General features: G+C 34.7%; 1 protein-coding gene across 1 annotated transcript; it reads right to left on the bottom strand.

Annotated features, from left to right (window-relative positions):
- Positions 1-6: 6 nt before the first annotated feature.
- On the bottom strand, positions 7-4,256 carry LOC132190564 (uncharacterized). The gene is made up of 5 exons (XM_059605595.1): positions 3,615-4,256; positions 1,290-1,340; positions 1,137-1,199; positions 980-1,048; positions 7-675 (listed from the first exon to the last, which is right to left on the bottom strand). Exons 1-5 carry the CDS (start codon positions 3,939-3,941, stop codon positions 427-429), a joined length of 759 nt encoding a protein of 252 aa, XP_059461578.1. The 5' UTR covers positions 3,942-4,256; the 3' UTR covers positions 7-426.
- Between the last annotated feature and the right edge of the window lie 10,464 nt (positions 4,257-14,720).

Raw genomic sequence — 14,720 nt, 5'->3', positions numbered from 1 at the left:
ATGCAATAAACGTAGAAGAACAAAATCGTTATTGACTTCCAAGTACCCACAAACAGAGGAGTCCAACAGCTGTTTGCCTACAAAGAATGACACAATTATGTGTACATATTTCTGAAACGAGAAGTAACAAAGGGCTCACCCAAGACAATTTTGGGGGAAAGTAGGAACCTGCCGCAAATCAATGATTTCGTCAGCCTAATGGCCAGGATTGTTGCTACTCTACCCTCAAAATCCTTCTCTCCAAGTCTTTCCAGCTTGCTTGAATCCTACCATCTGCAACTTCATCGAAAGTTTTATACAGTTTCATCTACAAAGGGGTCCTTGGCGGGCGGATCGATCGTGCTTTCCGTAAGAATAGAGACCGTTTGATAGTCGTATAGCCATGTTCTTTTGGTGAGGAGAAGAAAAGCAGTCAGCATGCATTTCTCAGCTCATCCCATATAAGGTGTTAGAGCTGGAATCCTCCTCCGATGGCATCATATTTAGATCAGGCAGCAAGACTGCCTTGCAAGTTTCCGATTGAGGATTATCATCATTTGCGCCATGTGCCGGTAAACTCGAAGATATATGGTCAGGAGTGGAGGCTACTCTCTGGTAGGGTTCTCTTTTAACTGCTCTCTCCAGTCCATCAGAAGTTGCAAACAGATTCTTTGCAGAATGCAAAACCAAACCAAGCTGCAAAACATAAATAGTAATTTTCTGAGAAGAGCCACAAACAAGCCTAAAACACAAAGATTCTCTGGAAGGAGTTGAGTGTGGGCAAGTAGGGCTAACAATTTTGTATACGACCCCGTGAACCCAATATAAAATTAATGGGTTAGGTTTTAGGGATTTAATCCGTTCAATTAAATGGGTCGGACAAGATTTAACCTATATACTCTTATACTCATCCATAGTGATTATATACATAGAAAAGGCAGGATATACGAGGCATGCAAACCAAATCAGTAAACAAGAGGATTAAAGAACACTTGGGTACCTTCATTCTTTTGAAGCTCTCATTTTTGGCCCTCTGTTCCTTAAAAGTTGCACGAAGTGTTGCTATCTCCTGTTTAGTAAATGCAAGATTAAATAAAGGTTACAATAAATTATTAAAGGGGGGCCCAAATAATCAATAAGAAGCACCAATGACACACCTTTTTCAAGTGTATCCTTTCCTTCAACAGAGAACTCTCCTGCTCCTTGAGTTCAGCATATGTCTAGAAAATTTCAATGATCTTCGTATCAGAACATCTCAAATTCACTACATTTGTCAGGCTGTAATGGTTTATATAACTTAGAGAACATACCTTTTTTCTTCTTGACATCTTGGTAGCTGTCGATTCATTTGCAGCAGTACCCTGAAAATATTCGCCCCCACACGCATCAGTAACCTCAAAAAGACAAAACCATACAATATATCCGCAACAAAGTAAAGAAAAAACAAAAACAAAAAGCACAACAGCCACACTTACGCCCTCTACAAAGACACCAAGTATACCTTTCCATTCGATAGCAATAATTTATTGCCTGAATCCACTATAACATAAAATACAATTCTCTTTCATTTCAAATGAAATGCAGATTGAACTATTTCTTTGTTGTCTTTTTAAATGATTGATTAATATAAAAAATCACACGACAATGATTCATCACGCTAAAGCAAAAAGGCCAAAAAAGAAATATGAAAACAAGTATTTGGGTCCAAATCCGACGCAAGATAATTTGTGGTACGGGTACGTGGATTAACGGTGACCAAATGTTGCAATCCGAGTCATGGATCACACACCCAGCACAAACACAATAGACACCGTGGCAAGTGGCGTTATGTTAGCACACAATTACACCACTACACCTCAAAATACAATAACATAAATATCTAATCCTTATCCTTAAAAAACACATCTCCTCCTACTTTAGATGCCTGTGCCCATATTTGGCTACAGAAAGATTCGTAGCCGCAATTTAGACAATAAATATGCAGCTATTCCTATTCCAGTTTGATGGGTGAGGCTAAAACCCTTTATATCGTGTTTTTGTTATCCAAATTGTTTGCAATTCACCCGAATTTCAAAACCCATAAATCTGAGGAATTTTATAATCAAACATCCCAATAAAACTATGTAGCCCTCTATTATCCCAAAAAAAAACAAATGAAAAAGAGAAAAAGATTCTCTCAAAGCGTCTCGTTGTATAAATTCACCCACTCACTCACAACCCATATAGTCAAACATCATTAAAGCCACGGGCACGGGGTGCCACGTGACAACTCGCTGATATTCAAACACCCAAAACCTTTTATTTATTCCGAAGTTAAAACGACACACGCGTCGCCCGATGATTCTTCACCGTCAGATTCGCAACCCACGCAAACAATCTGCGATATCAACGGCTCACCATCATCCGACACGCTCTGATAAATGCTCCCCTGATTATACGGGAGAGCCCCGAAGTACGACTGTGAAACCTTTTTTTTTTTTTTTTTTTGTGAATCTAGACGACACCGTCTCAGCAGTGGCGTATACAGTGTCAGAGGTACAACTAAACCACACCCAATACTTTCCCCAATCTCGAAAAAGCATGAGACTGAGACCCCAAAAGATTAGATAAAAGTACTATCAGACAAAGAGATAAATGATCCGCATGAAAGGCAACGGTACACCCGCGCTACAGCTGATACTTTCTCAACCCAACTTGATCAAAGGCCACCCGCCACTCGCTCCACCCACACCAAACCGAACGCAGGCCTATCAAAGGGTCCCACCTCTACCACACCACGCTCCGATTGACCAAAATGCCCTCGAGCCGGGTACGAAAGTTTTTTCAACTCTAAGCGAGTGCTTGTTTTCGTCAAAACGACAAGGAAGAGGATCGCTTGAGTGAAGCTTCCGGGTTCTTACCACGGGGAAACGACGAATGACGAATGGCCGGTTTTTTGCTTTATGACAAAACTCTCCCCCCATAGGGCTGCCGTTCAGTCAGCAGAATCTAGCCGCACTTTTGAAGGATATTTTGGTCAAATCGATCGCGAACAAGAATGACAGGTGACCGTGAAAGAGGCGAGGAGAAAACGTGAAGTAATCTCTCAATCTGGCTGAGCTCACGTGAGCGTAAATATCGCAAAGTAACAAGGGCAGTTTGGTCATGAAACAAATAAGTACACACTCCGCCGCCGACGATTAGTCACCGTCTGATCGGAGATCAACCACCAACCGTTTGTAAATACAAAATTAAGACAGATTTGCCCTTGTCAGCTGGTTGACACGAAAGAATGGGAAAAAGATAGCTCGACGGCCAAAATGGAAGCCAGCGGTTTCGGAATTACTATATATGAGGAGGCGGAGTAAATAAGGTACTAAAGAAGGGGCAAAATAGTCAAACGACCGAAAAAGGGCCTTCTGCAGACAAAGGAATGTCTCGTCGACGGGCACAAGAGCAGCTAGCCCTCGACGTTCAAAGCCTTCGTTTCCTTCCACCGCTCCTTATACGTAAATTACAACACTCACCGAGGGCGTTTCGGGTCAAACCACAAATAAAATCTGCCACGTCACAGATCAGATGGCCAGCAAAGAAACGAACAAGAAGCTGAAGGAGAGAGAGAGAGAGAGAGAGAGAGAGAGAGAGAGAGACAGAACCTTGGATCTGCTGGCGGGGAAGCTGGAGGCTTCGAAGCCGTCGGTAGTGGGGGAGGGGGAGGCGCCGCCGCTCCAGGAGAGGGGCGTGGTGGGGCTGCATCTGGTGAAATCAGCTTCCTTCTTCCGCGAAACGGCGTCGCATCTGGGCCTGGACCTGGGCTGCCTCAGACCCCACCTTAGCGGAACCACCGCTCTAGGCCACGACTTGGGCGAGGACGACGACGCCGCCGCCGCCGCCGCTTGCGACTGCTTGAGCCGCACCAGCAGGTCTACCACCACCGTGTCGTCTGTCATCGCCGCCCTCACCCACTCGTCCCTCACCATCATCGTCTGCGCGTCTCTGAGAAAGAGATATGCTATTGAGAAAGATAAGAGGAGTGGCGGATGAGAATGAGAAAAATGTTAAAAGCAAGAAAGATAGAGATTGAGAGAGAGAGAGAAAGAGAGAGAGAAAGAGGGGGTTTATATACGAGGGGGTGGTATTATATGGGGGGTGTGTGGGTGGTGGCGAAGGTGGAGTAGATTCCAGTTATTTGTGTTTTGTTCGGCTTCGTCTCTGACTCTTTTTAGCTTTTGATATAAGTTTCAATATAAGGCGTAGAAGTGGGCCCAGAGTGAGATGTGGCAGTGGGGGAGTTTCGCTGTATTTTTGGGTGGGGGCTGCGTCTAGGGCTTCGTAACCCGATTACCCAACACCAATCCCCTCCCTCTTTCTTTCTTTTGTTTTGTGTGCTGCCTTCCGATCTCCTCTCCTCTTATTACTCAAAGAATAATGTTAAATATCACTATTTTATTTTATTTATTTTTATTATTTTATTAATCTTGTAGTATCAATTTATATTATTATTATTATTATTTAAAAAAAAAGTATTTGAATCGGCACTTAATAATTGATAGTATTACTTTATTAGACTAACCTAATTTTATTTAGAAAAATAGAGGATTGTAGTCACTTGGAAAATTTATGTTGCATCCTTGGAAACTCAGTTTTTTATTATTATTATTATTATTTTTATATATATATATAAGAAAAAGCATACCAACCCTATTTCTAAATCTATTACTTATGTTGTTGTGTGCTTAATTGTTTATTACCATTAGTGATTTAGTCAAAACTCTTTAGATGGCAATTATTGTGTGGATGTTTGCACTATTGGAATTTCTTATTAGGGCCATTCAACTTGCATACAATTTGAGCAACTTCTACTAAGAGGAGTCTTGCGAAGTCTCCTTACCTATCCAATTGCAAGATTGATATTCCTTACAATTAATGTGTCCGAATTTTTTATTTCTCATTTTCCTTTATTCAAGAAAAACAAGGTGTTCGAATTTCAACGCGATTCAGACAATCTTTATGGGATATTTATTTGCCCGTGGTAAATTCTGTTAGGCTATTTCATTTCAAAACCTACGTAGTTATAATTTCTATTTCGTCTATATGCCCATGGGATATATAAAATAATACCAAAGATTTGTGTTTAGCAGGACATGATCACTGGGAATGGAATACATAAACTATATAAAAGAGAAGTGTGTACTCTTGACCAACTAGAGAAATGAGTTATTGATTTGGTACTAAATCGAACAAGCAACCGGATATACATGCCACTCTTGGGTGAGGCGAGGAAGAGAAAGCGGATTAATGCTACCCTTACCGAAAGGATTATGTCATAAGTTCTTGGCACCCTAATCATAGAAAATCCAACTTCTACAATCACAAGAGATCCTTGTACTCTTAAGCATTAGGGGAAGAGAAGTTTGACACTTGGTTTTATAGATTAAGAACCATATTTAAAGAATGAAGTAATTATATATGAGCCTTCCTAATTCATGCAAGAAAACAACGAGCAATCAACGGTAAGAGCCCATGTTGGATAATAAACAACAATATATCAAACACGTAGCAAAAGCATCAATATCATGAGTAAACTATATGATAAGGGAAGCACTAGCTCGCTTACGCAACCAGGGGTTCCATCTTTCCACATAGAAGAAACCCCTATAGTTTCAACAACTTTGACTTCCAACAGTCAAATAAAAGATAAATCCTACTTAAAACGGACTAAACAAAAATTAAGTAGAGAAAGAAATATCAATGAAAACCATAAAAAGAAGAAGCAGAATGATAGTCAAATGACCTTTAACCAAAAAAAAAAAAAAAAATCATATTTAGTTCTTGAGTTTTCATGTGATTTGGATTTAGTCCTTTAGCTTTCATTATCAAAAATATGGCCTTTAGGTTTTACCGAAGTTTAAATAGGATCCCTCTAATTAATATTGTTATTGTGGGTTTGTTATTTAGGTTTTTAGGTTTTGTATTTTTTTAAGTTTCACTTGTCAGATCAATTTTGTTTGTCCTTTTTTTTGTTTTGTTTTGTTCTTTTTTTTTTTTTTTCTATAAATGACTTAGCACTTGTTAACGTGGCATTGCATTAGAGTTTTCATGATATGTTAAATTACACACATATGGCATATGACAAACTCTTAATTTAAACAATAAAATGATAGAGTGACCTATTTTAAACTTGAGCAAAACCTAAAGGTTGTATTTTTGAAATTGAAAACCCAATAACTAAATTTAAACCCGGTGAAAACATAGGGGCAAATCCTGGTCTTCATGGACGTGGCTTCGCTAGTGCTTGTGACAATTCACATGAGTACTACATGGCAAAACAAGGAGGAAAAATTAAGCAACAAAATTTGACAATTTACTTATTTAGTAGTTGACATGATAGTTCATATTAGTACTATATACATTGACACATAAGCTTGTAAGAGCATTCCCAATGTAGGAGCCAAATTGTATTTTTATCTAAAATGGCTAATTAGTTAGATTTGTAAAAAAAACCCCACATTGGATTAGCAAAAAAAAAAAAATGCAAAATGGATATTTTATTAGATTAGCCAAAAAAAAAAAAACTACATGTAGAGGCACTTTTCTAATTAGCAATTTCATTTTTTTATTGTTTCTTTCACATGTTTTCTTTTTTCCCAAAATTTTCTCCTTCTATTTCTCTTCCATATCTCTCTTTTTCTAAAATTTTCTTCTACTATTTCTCTATCAACATCTCTTTTTTCTCAAAAGTTGAAAAATAGGATATTTATGAAAAATACAATCCTTATATATATATATATAATCGGATGTAGAGGCATTTAAAAATTCATTAGTTTTGAAGAGTCATTTTGCATAAAAAAATATGGCTCCTTCGTTGAGAATGCTTTAAGAGCACTCACAATGAAGTAACCAAATTTTTATGCAAAATAGCTTATCAAAACTCACTTTATCTGGTTTAACTAATGAATTTTTAAATGCCTCATACATATGATTAGCTATATATTTATTAATATAATTTAAATATTATTTTTTTATGGACAAAAATTTTCTTTAAACCAGTCTGAATGAATTATCCTCCAACCCAATTAAAATAGTGATAAGTGTCTATAAACATTTAAAATGTTAGTCTAACAGTAAACTGCTATTAATGATCTTAACAATTTAATGTGCGTTTTAAATGTTTATAGACACTTGACACTATTTTAAATGGGTTGAAGGATAATTCCTTCATACTCGTTTGGAGTAAATGTTTGTCCTTTTTTATAGGGATTGTATTTTTCCTAAGGATCATATGTTTCAACTTTTGAAAAAAAAAAAGATGTGGAGAGAGAAATACTAAGAGCAAATTTTGGGGAAAGAGATATGTGGAAGAGAAATAGTAGGAGAAAGTTTTGGAAAAAAACAAAAACAGGTGAAAAAAAAATAAAAAAATAAAATGGCTCCCGAGAAAAGTGCTGCTACATGTAGCATTTTTTTTAATTTTTTTTTTGTCTAATCCAATAAAATATCCATTTTGCATTTTTTTTTTCTGGCTAATCCAATGTGAGGGTTTTTTATAAATTTGATTAGTCATTTTAAATAAAAGTACAATTTGACTCCTCCATTGTGAGGGAGTGCTCTAAGCGACTTAAAATAAAAGTTATAATATCCCTAACAACACTCAATTCAAAATAGGTCAAATTGATATATGTTTTTTTGAGAAATTTGATAATTTCATTCCTCATGAATATCAAATTTCAAATGAGGCTAAGTGTACTTAAAAAATTTCTTTTATTTTATGAGATATATAGCTCAATCGGCTGAGGACCACGTTTTATGAAGTAGAGATCACTAGTTTGAATTCCCCTTCTCTCCTCTTATGCGAATATGTCAAAAAAAAAAAAAAAATGAAGATGAAGATGAATGGGAGATGAAAAAATAGCAATATTACACTAGAATTGTAGTTTAATTGTGACAACCACAACTACTTGGGTTGGGTAGAAAAATTAATGTGTTTTTTTTTTTGGCAAAAAAAAAAAAAATGTTGGAGAGGAAAAATTGACCAAGTATTGTGATTTACAAAATTGGAAAACAGTTTTGCACTAAATTATTTTATAATATTGCAATTAAAATTAAATTAATTGTATTTGAATTTTTAAACTTTGTACCCACAATGCTTTTCAAAATGAAAATTAAATATAAAGATCTGCCTAGATATTTTTACTTACCCAAATGATTAAATGTTGTCAAATCTTCTATTTAGAAATTTAATGTTGCCAAGCAATTATGTCATTCACCATAATTAATGTAATCTTGGGTATTCACTTTTGTCTCTATAATTTGATGACAAATTTACACTAATTTCTTTCGCACGTGTTTGGCATTTTGGGTGATTTCACACGCGCGAAAGGTACGGGTCGGCACACAGCATAATTAAAAGCTAGCGTGCGTGACAAGGCTGCCTTTCGGCGAGTTCACGTTTCCGACTGCGCCATTGTTTGATGTCGATGTGGCCGCCTGGGCGTTGTAGTCAATTTGTTGTTTCAGAAACCAACCGCTTTTACTACGTGGAGAATTTTTGTTGAAAAAGGATGAACCATATATATGCCGCATAGCAGGTGATCATCACCCACTTGACCCTTTTTTATTAAAAAAAATATATAAGAAAATTACTTATTTAGTCATGACCGTAGGATATAACCATACGAGGAATGTTACTCATACTTTTACTCTTTAACGTGGCTTTTAAAATTGTTATTGAATTTAAAATCTAATAAGGATGCAATGGTAATTTTCAAAGTCACGTTAGAGAGTAAGAGCGTGTATAACATTTCTCAAACAATATATATCTCCAAAATTTTGGGATAAATTATTGAATAATGCTAGATATTATATTTTTATCTTACAAGTGTCCAACAATGTTGATGTAACACTCGAAATTAATTATTGAATTTTTTTGTTGTTGAACATAACAACATTGTTGAAAGAATGTCGGATAAGAGAGCGCCGCAAACCTATTGCTGCTGAGGGGAGGAGGGAGCTCTGATTGGGCTTCTAAATCTATTTTCTTCAAAATCAGATCTAGTTTTATCCATTAGTTTTGTCAATCCATGCTACCGCTCACCTTTTTTCCAGCCTCCAGCCTTCATGCATCAATTTGCCGGTGTGCGTGTCCCACGTACCTGCATGTCAGCAATGTCGTCACTAGTACAACTTTAGTTCATCAGATTCCCTCATTCACAGTCCCACTCGCCGGTCTGACAGCACCAATCGCCGATCCAGTTTCTATGTCACCACTGGGAGTAGGGTGTTTTACAGTTTTTTGTTTATGTTTATGTATTTTTATTTTTGCTCTTGGCCTTTGAGTTAAGGAGTGATAGTTTCGGTGTGAGGGATTATTTCTCAGGAATCCTGTAAAATAATGTTTTAAGAAAATTTGGGCTACTTATGTCTTAGATTTAGACTGCTTTTGAAAGCCGAAGCAGATTTTTTCCATAAGAGAAGTTGTGCATAGATTAGCAGAGGCTGTGCACTGTCGTAGATAATTTTTTATTGTGAGATTTTACTGATTGTATCTATGACGTTGTATTAACATAACTTTGTGTTATGTTAAGAGCGTTATGCTCTGGGCACTGGAATGTTAGAGCTGTTATGCTCTATATCTTATTTTGAATGAAATATGAAAAAATTTCTGTTAAAAAATAAAAAAATAAACATAAAGAATGAATGTCAAATAAGTTCCTAGTATCTATCATTTCTCTGAATTATTTTGTTGTTCAAAATCATCCTTACGATGGACAAACATTACATTACAAACAGATAATTTTGGACTATTCAATGAGTTTGGCTTGAATCAAAATTCTAGTTAAAATTTGAACATATATCTTATTATAACATAATACAACGAAAAGGCTAGGTAAGCAGAACCCATTCAATATTTGTTTTTATTTTTATTTTTATTTTTTTTGTCGTGAGTAGGAGGAGGGGTTGGTCCATACTCCATAAAGTTTAAAGACAATCCGCGACAACATTGAAGGGATCCGTGACTTCCAAAGTTCCAATCAACAACCCACGGAGAGAAGACAAATTCTCTCCAAATCTTACCCATCTATTTACATATTGCTTTTTTCTTAAAAAAAAACAAAAAAAATTATAAAAAGTCATTTAAAAAGTGAACGTTATTTAATTTTTTAAGTTTATATATTAATTTTTATTCTCTCTCGTATCTAATAAGAACAATTTTTTATTTTATTTTTTAAAACTAAAATAGATAAATATATAGAGAGTTTGGTGTTTGGTTATTTTAAAAATTGCTCTCCAAATTAGAAAAAGTAAATTTTTTCTTTTCAAATTTAACTTTTATTTAAAGAGCCCAATATGAGTGCTCTTATTATACCGCTATATATTTGCTATTTTATTAGGCTGATGTGAAATTATTAACTTTTTTTAATGACTCTTGACTCGTATTCATTTCTATCTACATAATGCTACTAAACTATATTAAATAAATAAAATCTAAATTATATTTTACCACTTCAAACTAATTTTCAGTAAAATCTCAATTAAAAAGATTGACACCCTTAATTTAAATGAATTATTGTAATGTGTCATCATCGTCCAAACGTTAAATATAATAGAAATAGAATAATTTTTATAAGGTTTTGGCACAAATCAACATCTTTGTGCCCTCCAATGAGGGCTTGCCATATCAGCGTGGAACAGCTTAAGCAAAATAAACAAAAACACTAGATTTTTAAATTTATATTCTTAAAAATAGAAAACCTAAAGAAACCTATTTTCCACTTTTCCTATTCATCTACCAAAACCTGCAATCCACAGCCGTCAGCCATGACTCCGGTCAACCCTCATTTTTTTTTTTTTTGGTGAAGCCCATGAATGCAGCAAGAAGAAAGCTGAAAGCACGAACATTGAAAGAAGCACCAAGGTTACTAAGATGCTCAAGTCCATTGCCAATCAGTGAATCAGCAGAAAGCAAATGTAAGGCAACAAAAAATGGTGACTTTAGAAAGATAACAAAAAGCAGAGAAATTATTGTTTTTGCAATATGCTCGGCTCTTGGTGAGAGAGAGAGATAACTGGTGTGGAGCAGCGTCATGGGCGGCGTTGTGGCTGTCGTTGTCTGGGCTGACCGGCGTCGTGACCGGCGACGGCTGGTGGCAAGTTTGGATAGATGAATAGGAAAAATGGGAAATAGGTTTCTTAGGTTTTTTTACTTTTAATCCATATGAGGAATATAAATATATAAAAAAAAAATAGTGTTTTTGTTTATTTTGCTTAAGGTGTTTCTCGCTGATTTGTCAAGTCCTCATTGGAGGGCACAAATATATTGATTTGTGTCAAGACTTTATAGAAGTTATTCTCTAATAAAAATGTAAAAAAATGATTGAAATATATTTCCTCAATTTGAATAAGATAAATCTATGAAAACAAAGCCATTTTCTTTCTCGTTTTAAAATACATTGCAGGTAAGAGGATGCGTTATTAAAAATATATGATTTTAAATGCTAAACTACAATTTTACCAAATAATTAACTACATTTTTAAAAATCAAATTTTCAAATTGCTATGAATTTGACCATAATTCATTATAACTTTGGGTCATATGATAGGAAAACCTCAAACTTTTTGAAAGTCCAATATGATAAGAACACATTTTTACTGGCTTATCATGTAAGACTTTTTGAAAGCAAGTGAAAATTAGTTTGAATAAGAGAGAGAGAGAGAGAGGAGAATTTGGGGGAAATTGAAGAAGATTCCTTTGAAAAGAAAAACGCTTATGCGAAATGATGTTATTTTATCGTTTTAGACTTTAATTATATTCATACCAATAAGAAGAATCCTGCAAATTTTTTTTAAATAAACGTTACTTTTTGCATAAAATTTCTAAAAAGTTCTTATTCTTTGCTATATTATATATATCGTAACAGACGTGATGGGGCGAGCACTTTAGATTGAATAAGCCTATGAGCCTATGGTAAATTCAACGAATTTTTTTTTTTTTTAATTGTTATTTAGTATACTGTGACATAATTAAGATGACGTAATAATAAAAGTTAATTAGTATTTTTTTTACAAGTAGACTATCATATGAGTCTTATCTAATTTGTTGATAAAACAGTAGGAATTAGTCATTAGATGAAAAAACAATAATAATAATTGATTTTGACTACAACGTCATTTCAAGTGTATAAAAATCATGTAATAATCTATTAAATAATATTCCTCACTTATTAAATAGCTTTTTAAGTGAATTTATTTGTATGAGAAGAGACAAAGAGGTTTGAATCATACAATAACTTTGGTCTAAAGAATCATTGGAAAGTTTCCTTGATTTTTACAGCAAAAATTTGACAGCTCTGTCTCTCCTCTCCTACTCTTTATGAGTTTTTTTTTTTTTTTTTTTTTTTTCGCAAATTTATTGTACCCATAGTTCTGCATCGACTGAGGAGGAGGGAGGAGTGCTCCGCATTGCTCTACATCCACTGATGTGACAGTGTTCATAAGTCAATCGTTCGGTTATTGTTAAAAAATAAAGAGTTAACATGCACCACCATATCAAGTCATCAACTCAATGAAGTAAAAATTATGATCCTCTCGAGTTCATTTGAACTAGAATATCTAATTAGTTATAGTAGATGGGTATTTTTGTCACTCCAAAAAGAAAAAAAGACAAAAATACTCATCTATTATAACTAACTAGATTTTTTTCTATTTATTTGAACTGGAGAAGATCTTGTTCCATGAAGTGGGGTGTAGCATAGAGCATCTCTCTTTAATGTTAGGATAACCTAAGGCCAAGTTAATCCAACAACCTGTTATGATTTTTGCTGTGAGTTTATAAACCACAATTTTATCTTACCATTACCCCCATTCTACTTATGTGGTAGTGCTAATTAACCAATAAATTTATTTTATTTTTAATAACAAAGGCTCAAAAGGTAAAATTGTGTGGTTTCTAGTATTACTCTTTAATTGTAGATTGTTTGTAGTGTCCCAGAATTTTCAAAGCTATTTAAATAGATTATTTTGATAATGATGTTATTTTAATATCCATTGTAGCTAAGGATTTTAATTCTTGGGAAATTTATGAGAGTGGTAATTAGAGAATGGTAATTGGTGAAATAATAGGATAGTAAATGGTAGGTATAAGGATGGTAGAATAAGAAGGTAGAATAGTATAGGATAGATAGAATAGTATAGGGTTGGTGAAATAGTATAGGGTTGGTGAAATAGTAAAATGAGGGTATAATTGTAAATTGAAGATAGAATGAGGGTATAATTGTAAATTGAAGGTAGAATAGTATAGGGTTGGTGAAATAGTAAAATGAGGGTATAATTGTAAATTGAAGATAGAATGAGGGTATAATTGTAAATTGAAGGAAGAATAGTATAGGGTTGGTGAAATAGTATAGGGTTGGTGAAATAGTAAAATGAGGGTATAATTGTAAATTGACGGTAGAATAGTGTTTGATTTTCTCCTATAAATAGAGCTCTTCTCCTTCAGTATTTTCACCACTCATCTCCTCTCCCATCTCTTGCATATATTCTTCCTTCTTTCGCTTTTTACTCGGTCTTTCTTCTTTCTAAGAGTGTTTACTCAGAACAGAGAGAGAAAGGGCGAGACCAAGCGCTACAAGAAAGAAAGAACACAAGAGATAGCGGACTTTATAAATTAGTTTCAAAAGATATACTAGTGGTGTTAGTCATATTGGAGCAACTGGATTCCTTCATACCACTTTTAGCTTCAGTCTAGAGGTAAGTAAATTCACTACCCCTTCTAAAATTACTTCATGTCATGCTATTTATATATTCTTGTATCAAATTTTAAATGATTATTTTATTTACGTATTATGAAGTTATGTTGCATGCATGAAGGATTTCTAAAAGAATTATCTAGAAAGTTTCTATTTGTTTAAATGCTTTCTAAGCACAACAAGTTTATATTTGGAAAAGTTTTCCATTTTAAGAAAAGAAAGTTGAGAAATGATGATGATTATAAGAAAGAAAAATGATGATAAACCCTCCTACATGTTGCCCCAAGATGCATCAAAAGAAGTACAAAGAAAAGTACAAGAGATGAGATAAATGTTTATGAAATGAGGGTACATGTATGGAGGAGAGTATTTTTGGCCCCAAGATAAGATAAGATGAGAGTTCGGTACCGATACTCGGATGGAGGCGAAACCACTGAAGGAGGCTATGCCAGAAGGTGGTATTCCATCAACTAGACCGTTGAGTGCACCAAGAAAGAGTTAATTGACGGTCGGGCATGGCTGTGGCCACAGTTCAGTGCCATGGTCGCAAGGACCCGCAACCCTCGTGCACAGGGGTAATAGTGTACATGGGCCTTATTATGAGAAAATGATACTATATTTTCAACGATGATATGCTATGATGATTTACAGAGATGATTTACAAAGATTATTTATAATGATGCATTATGATGATGATTTATAAAGATGATTTACAACGATGATCTATTACTAGATGTAATAGTATGTATATGTTACGGGAGATGCAACCGTACATACAGATATTATTATGGCTAGAATTATATTTATTTGCGAAAAACGATTTTCAAAACTGAGAACAAGGAGTAAAACTATTTATGGTTGTGGATTTTACTTGCTGGGCCCCCTTTGGGCTCATTCAGTTTTATTTCTTGTTTTCAGGTAGAAAGGATGCTGGAATAGGAGGCCGGAATGGGGTTGGAATAATTATTAATTTTCAAAGTCTTTTCATATAAGTTATTGTAATGATATGATATTCCG

This window comes from Corylus avellana, chromosome ca8, assembly GCF_901000735.1.
Source record: "Corylus avellana chromosome ca8, CavTom2PMs-1.0".
Lineage (NCBI taxonomy): Eukaryota > Viridiplantae > Streptophyta > Magnoliopsida > Fagales > Betulaceae > Corylus > Corylus avellana.
The sequence above is the reverse complement of the archived record's forward strand: the minus strand, read 5'-3'. Positions and strand labels throughout refer to the sequence as shown.

Bases quoted from the DNA above. Each gene is read 5' to 3' on its own strand.
- LOC132190564 (XM_059605595.1), bottom strand. From the start codon at position 3,941: ATGATGGTGAGGGACGAGTGGGTGAGGGCGGCGATGACAGACGACACG. The intron at 1,341-3,614 runs GTTCTGTCTCTC...GAATATTTTCAG, and splicing joins TCCCCGCCAGCAGATCCAAG to GGTACTGCTGCAAATGAATC. The intron at 1,200-1,289 runs GTATGTTCTCTA...GAAATTTTCTAG, and splicing joins AGATGTCAAGAAGAAAAAAG to ACATATGCTGAACTCAAGGA.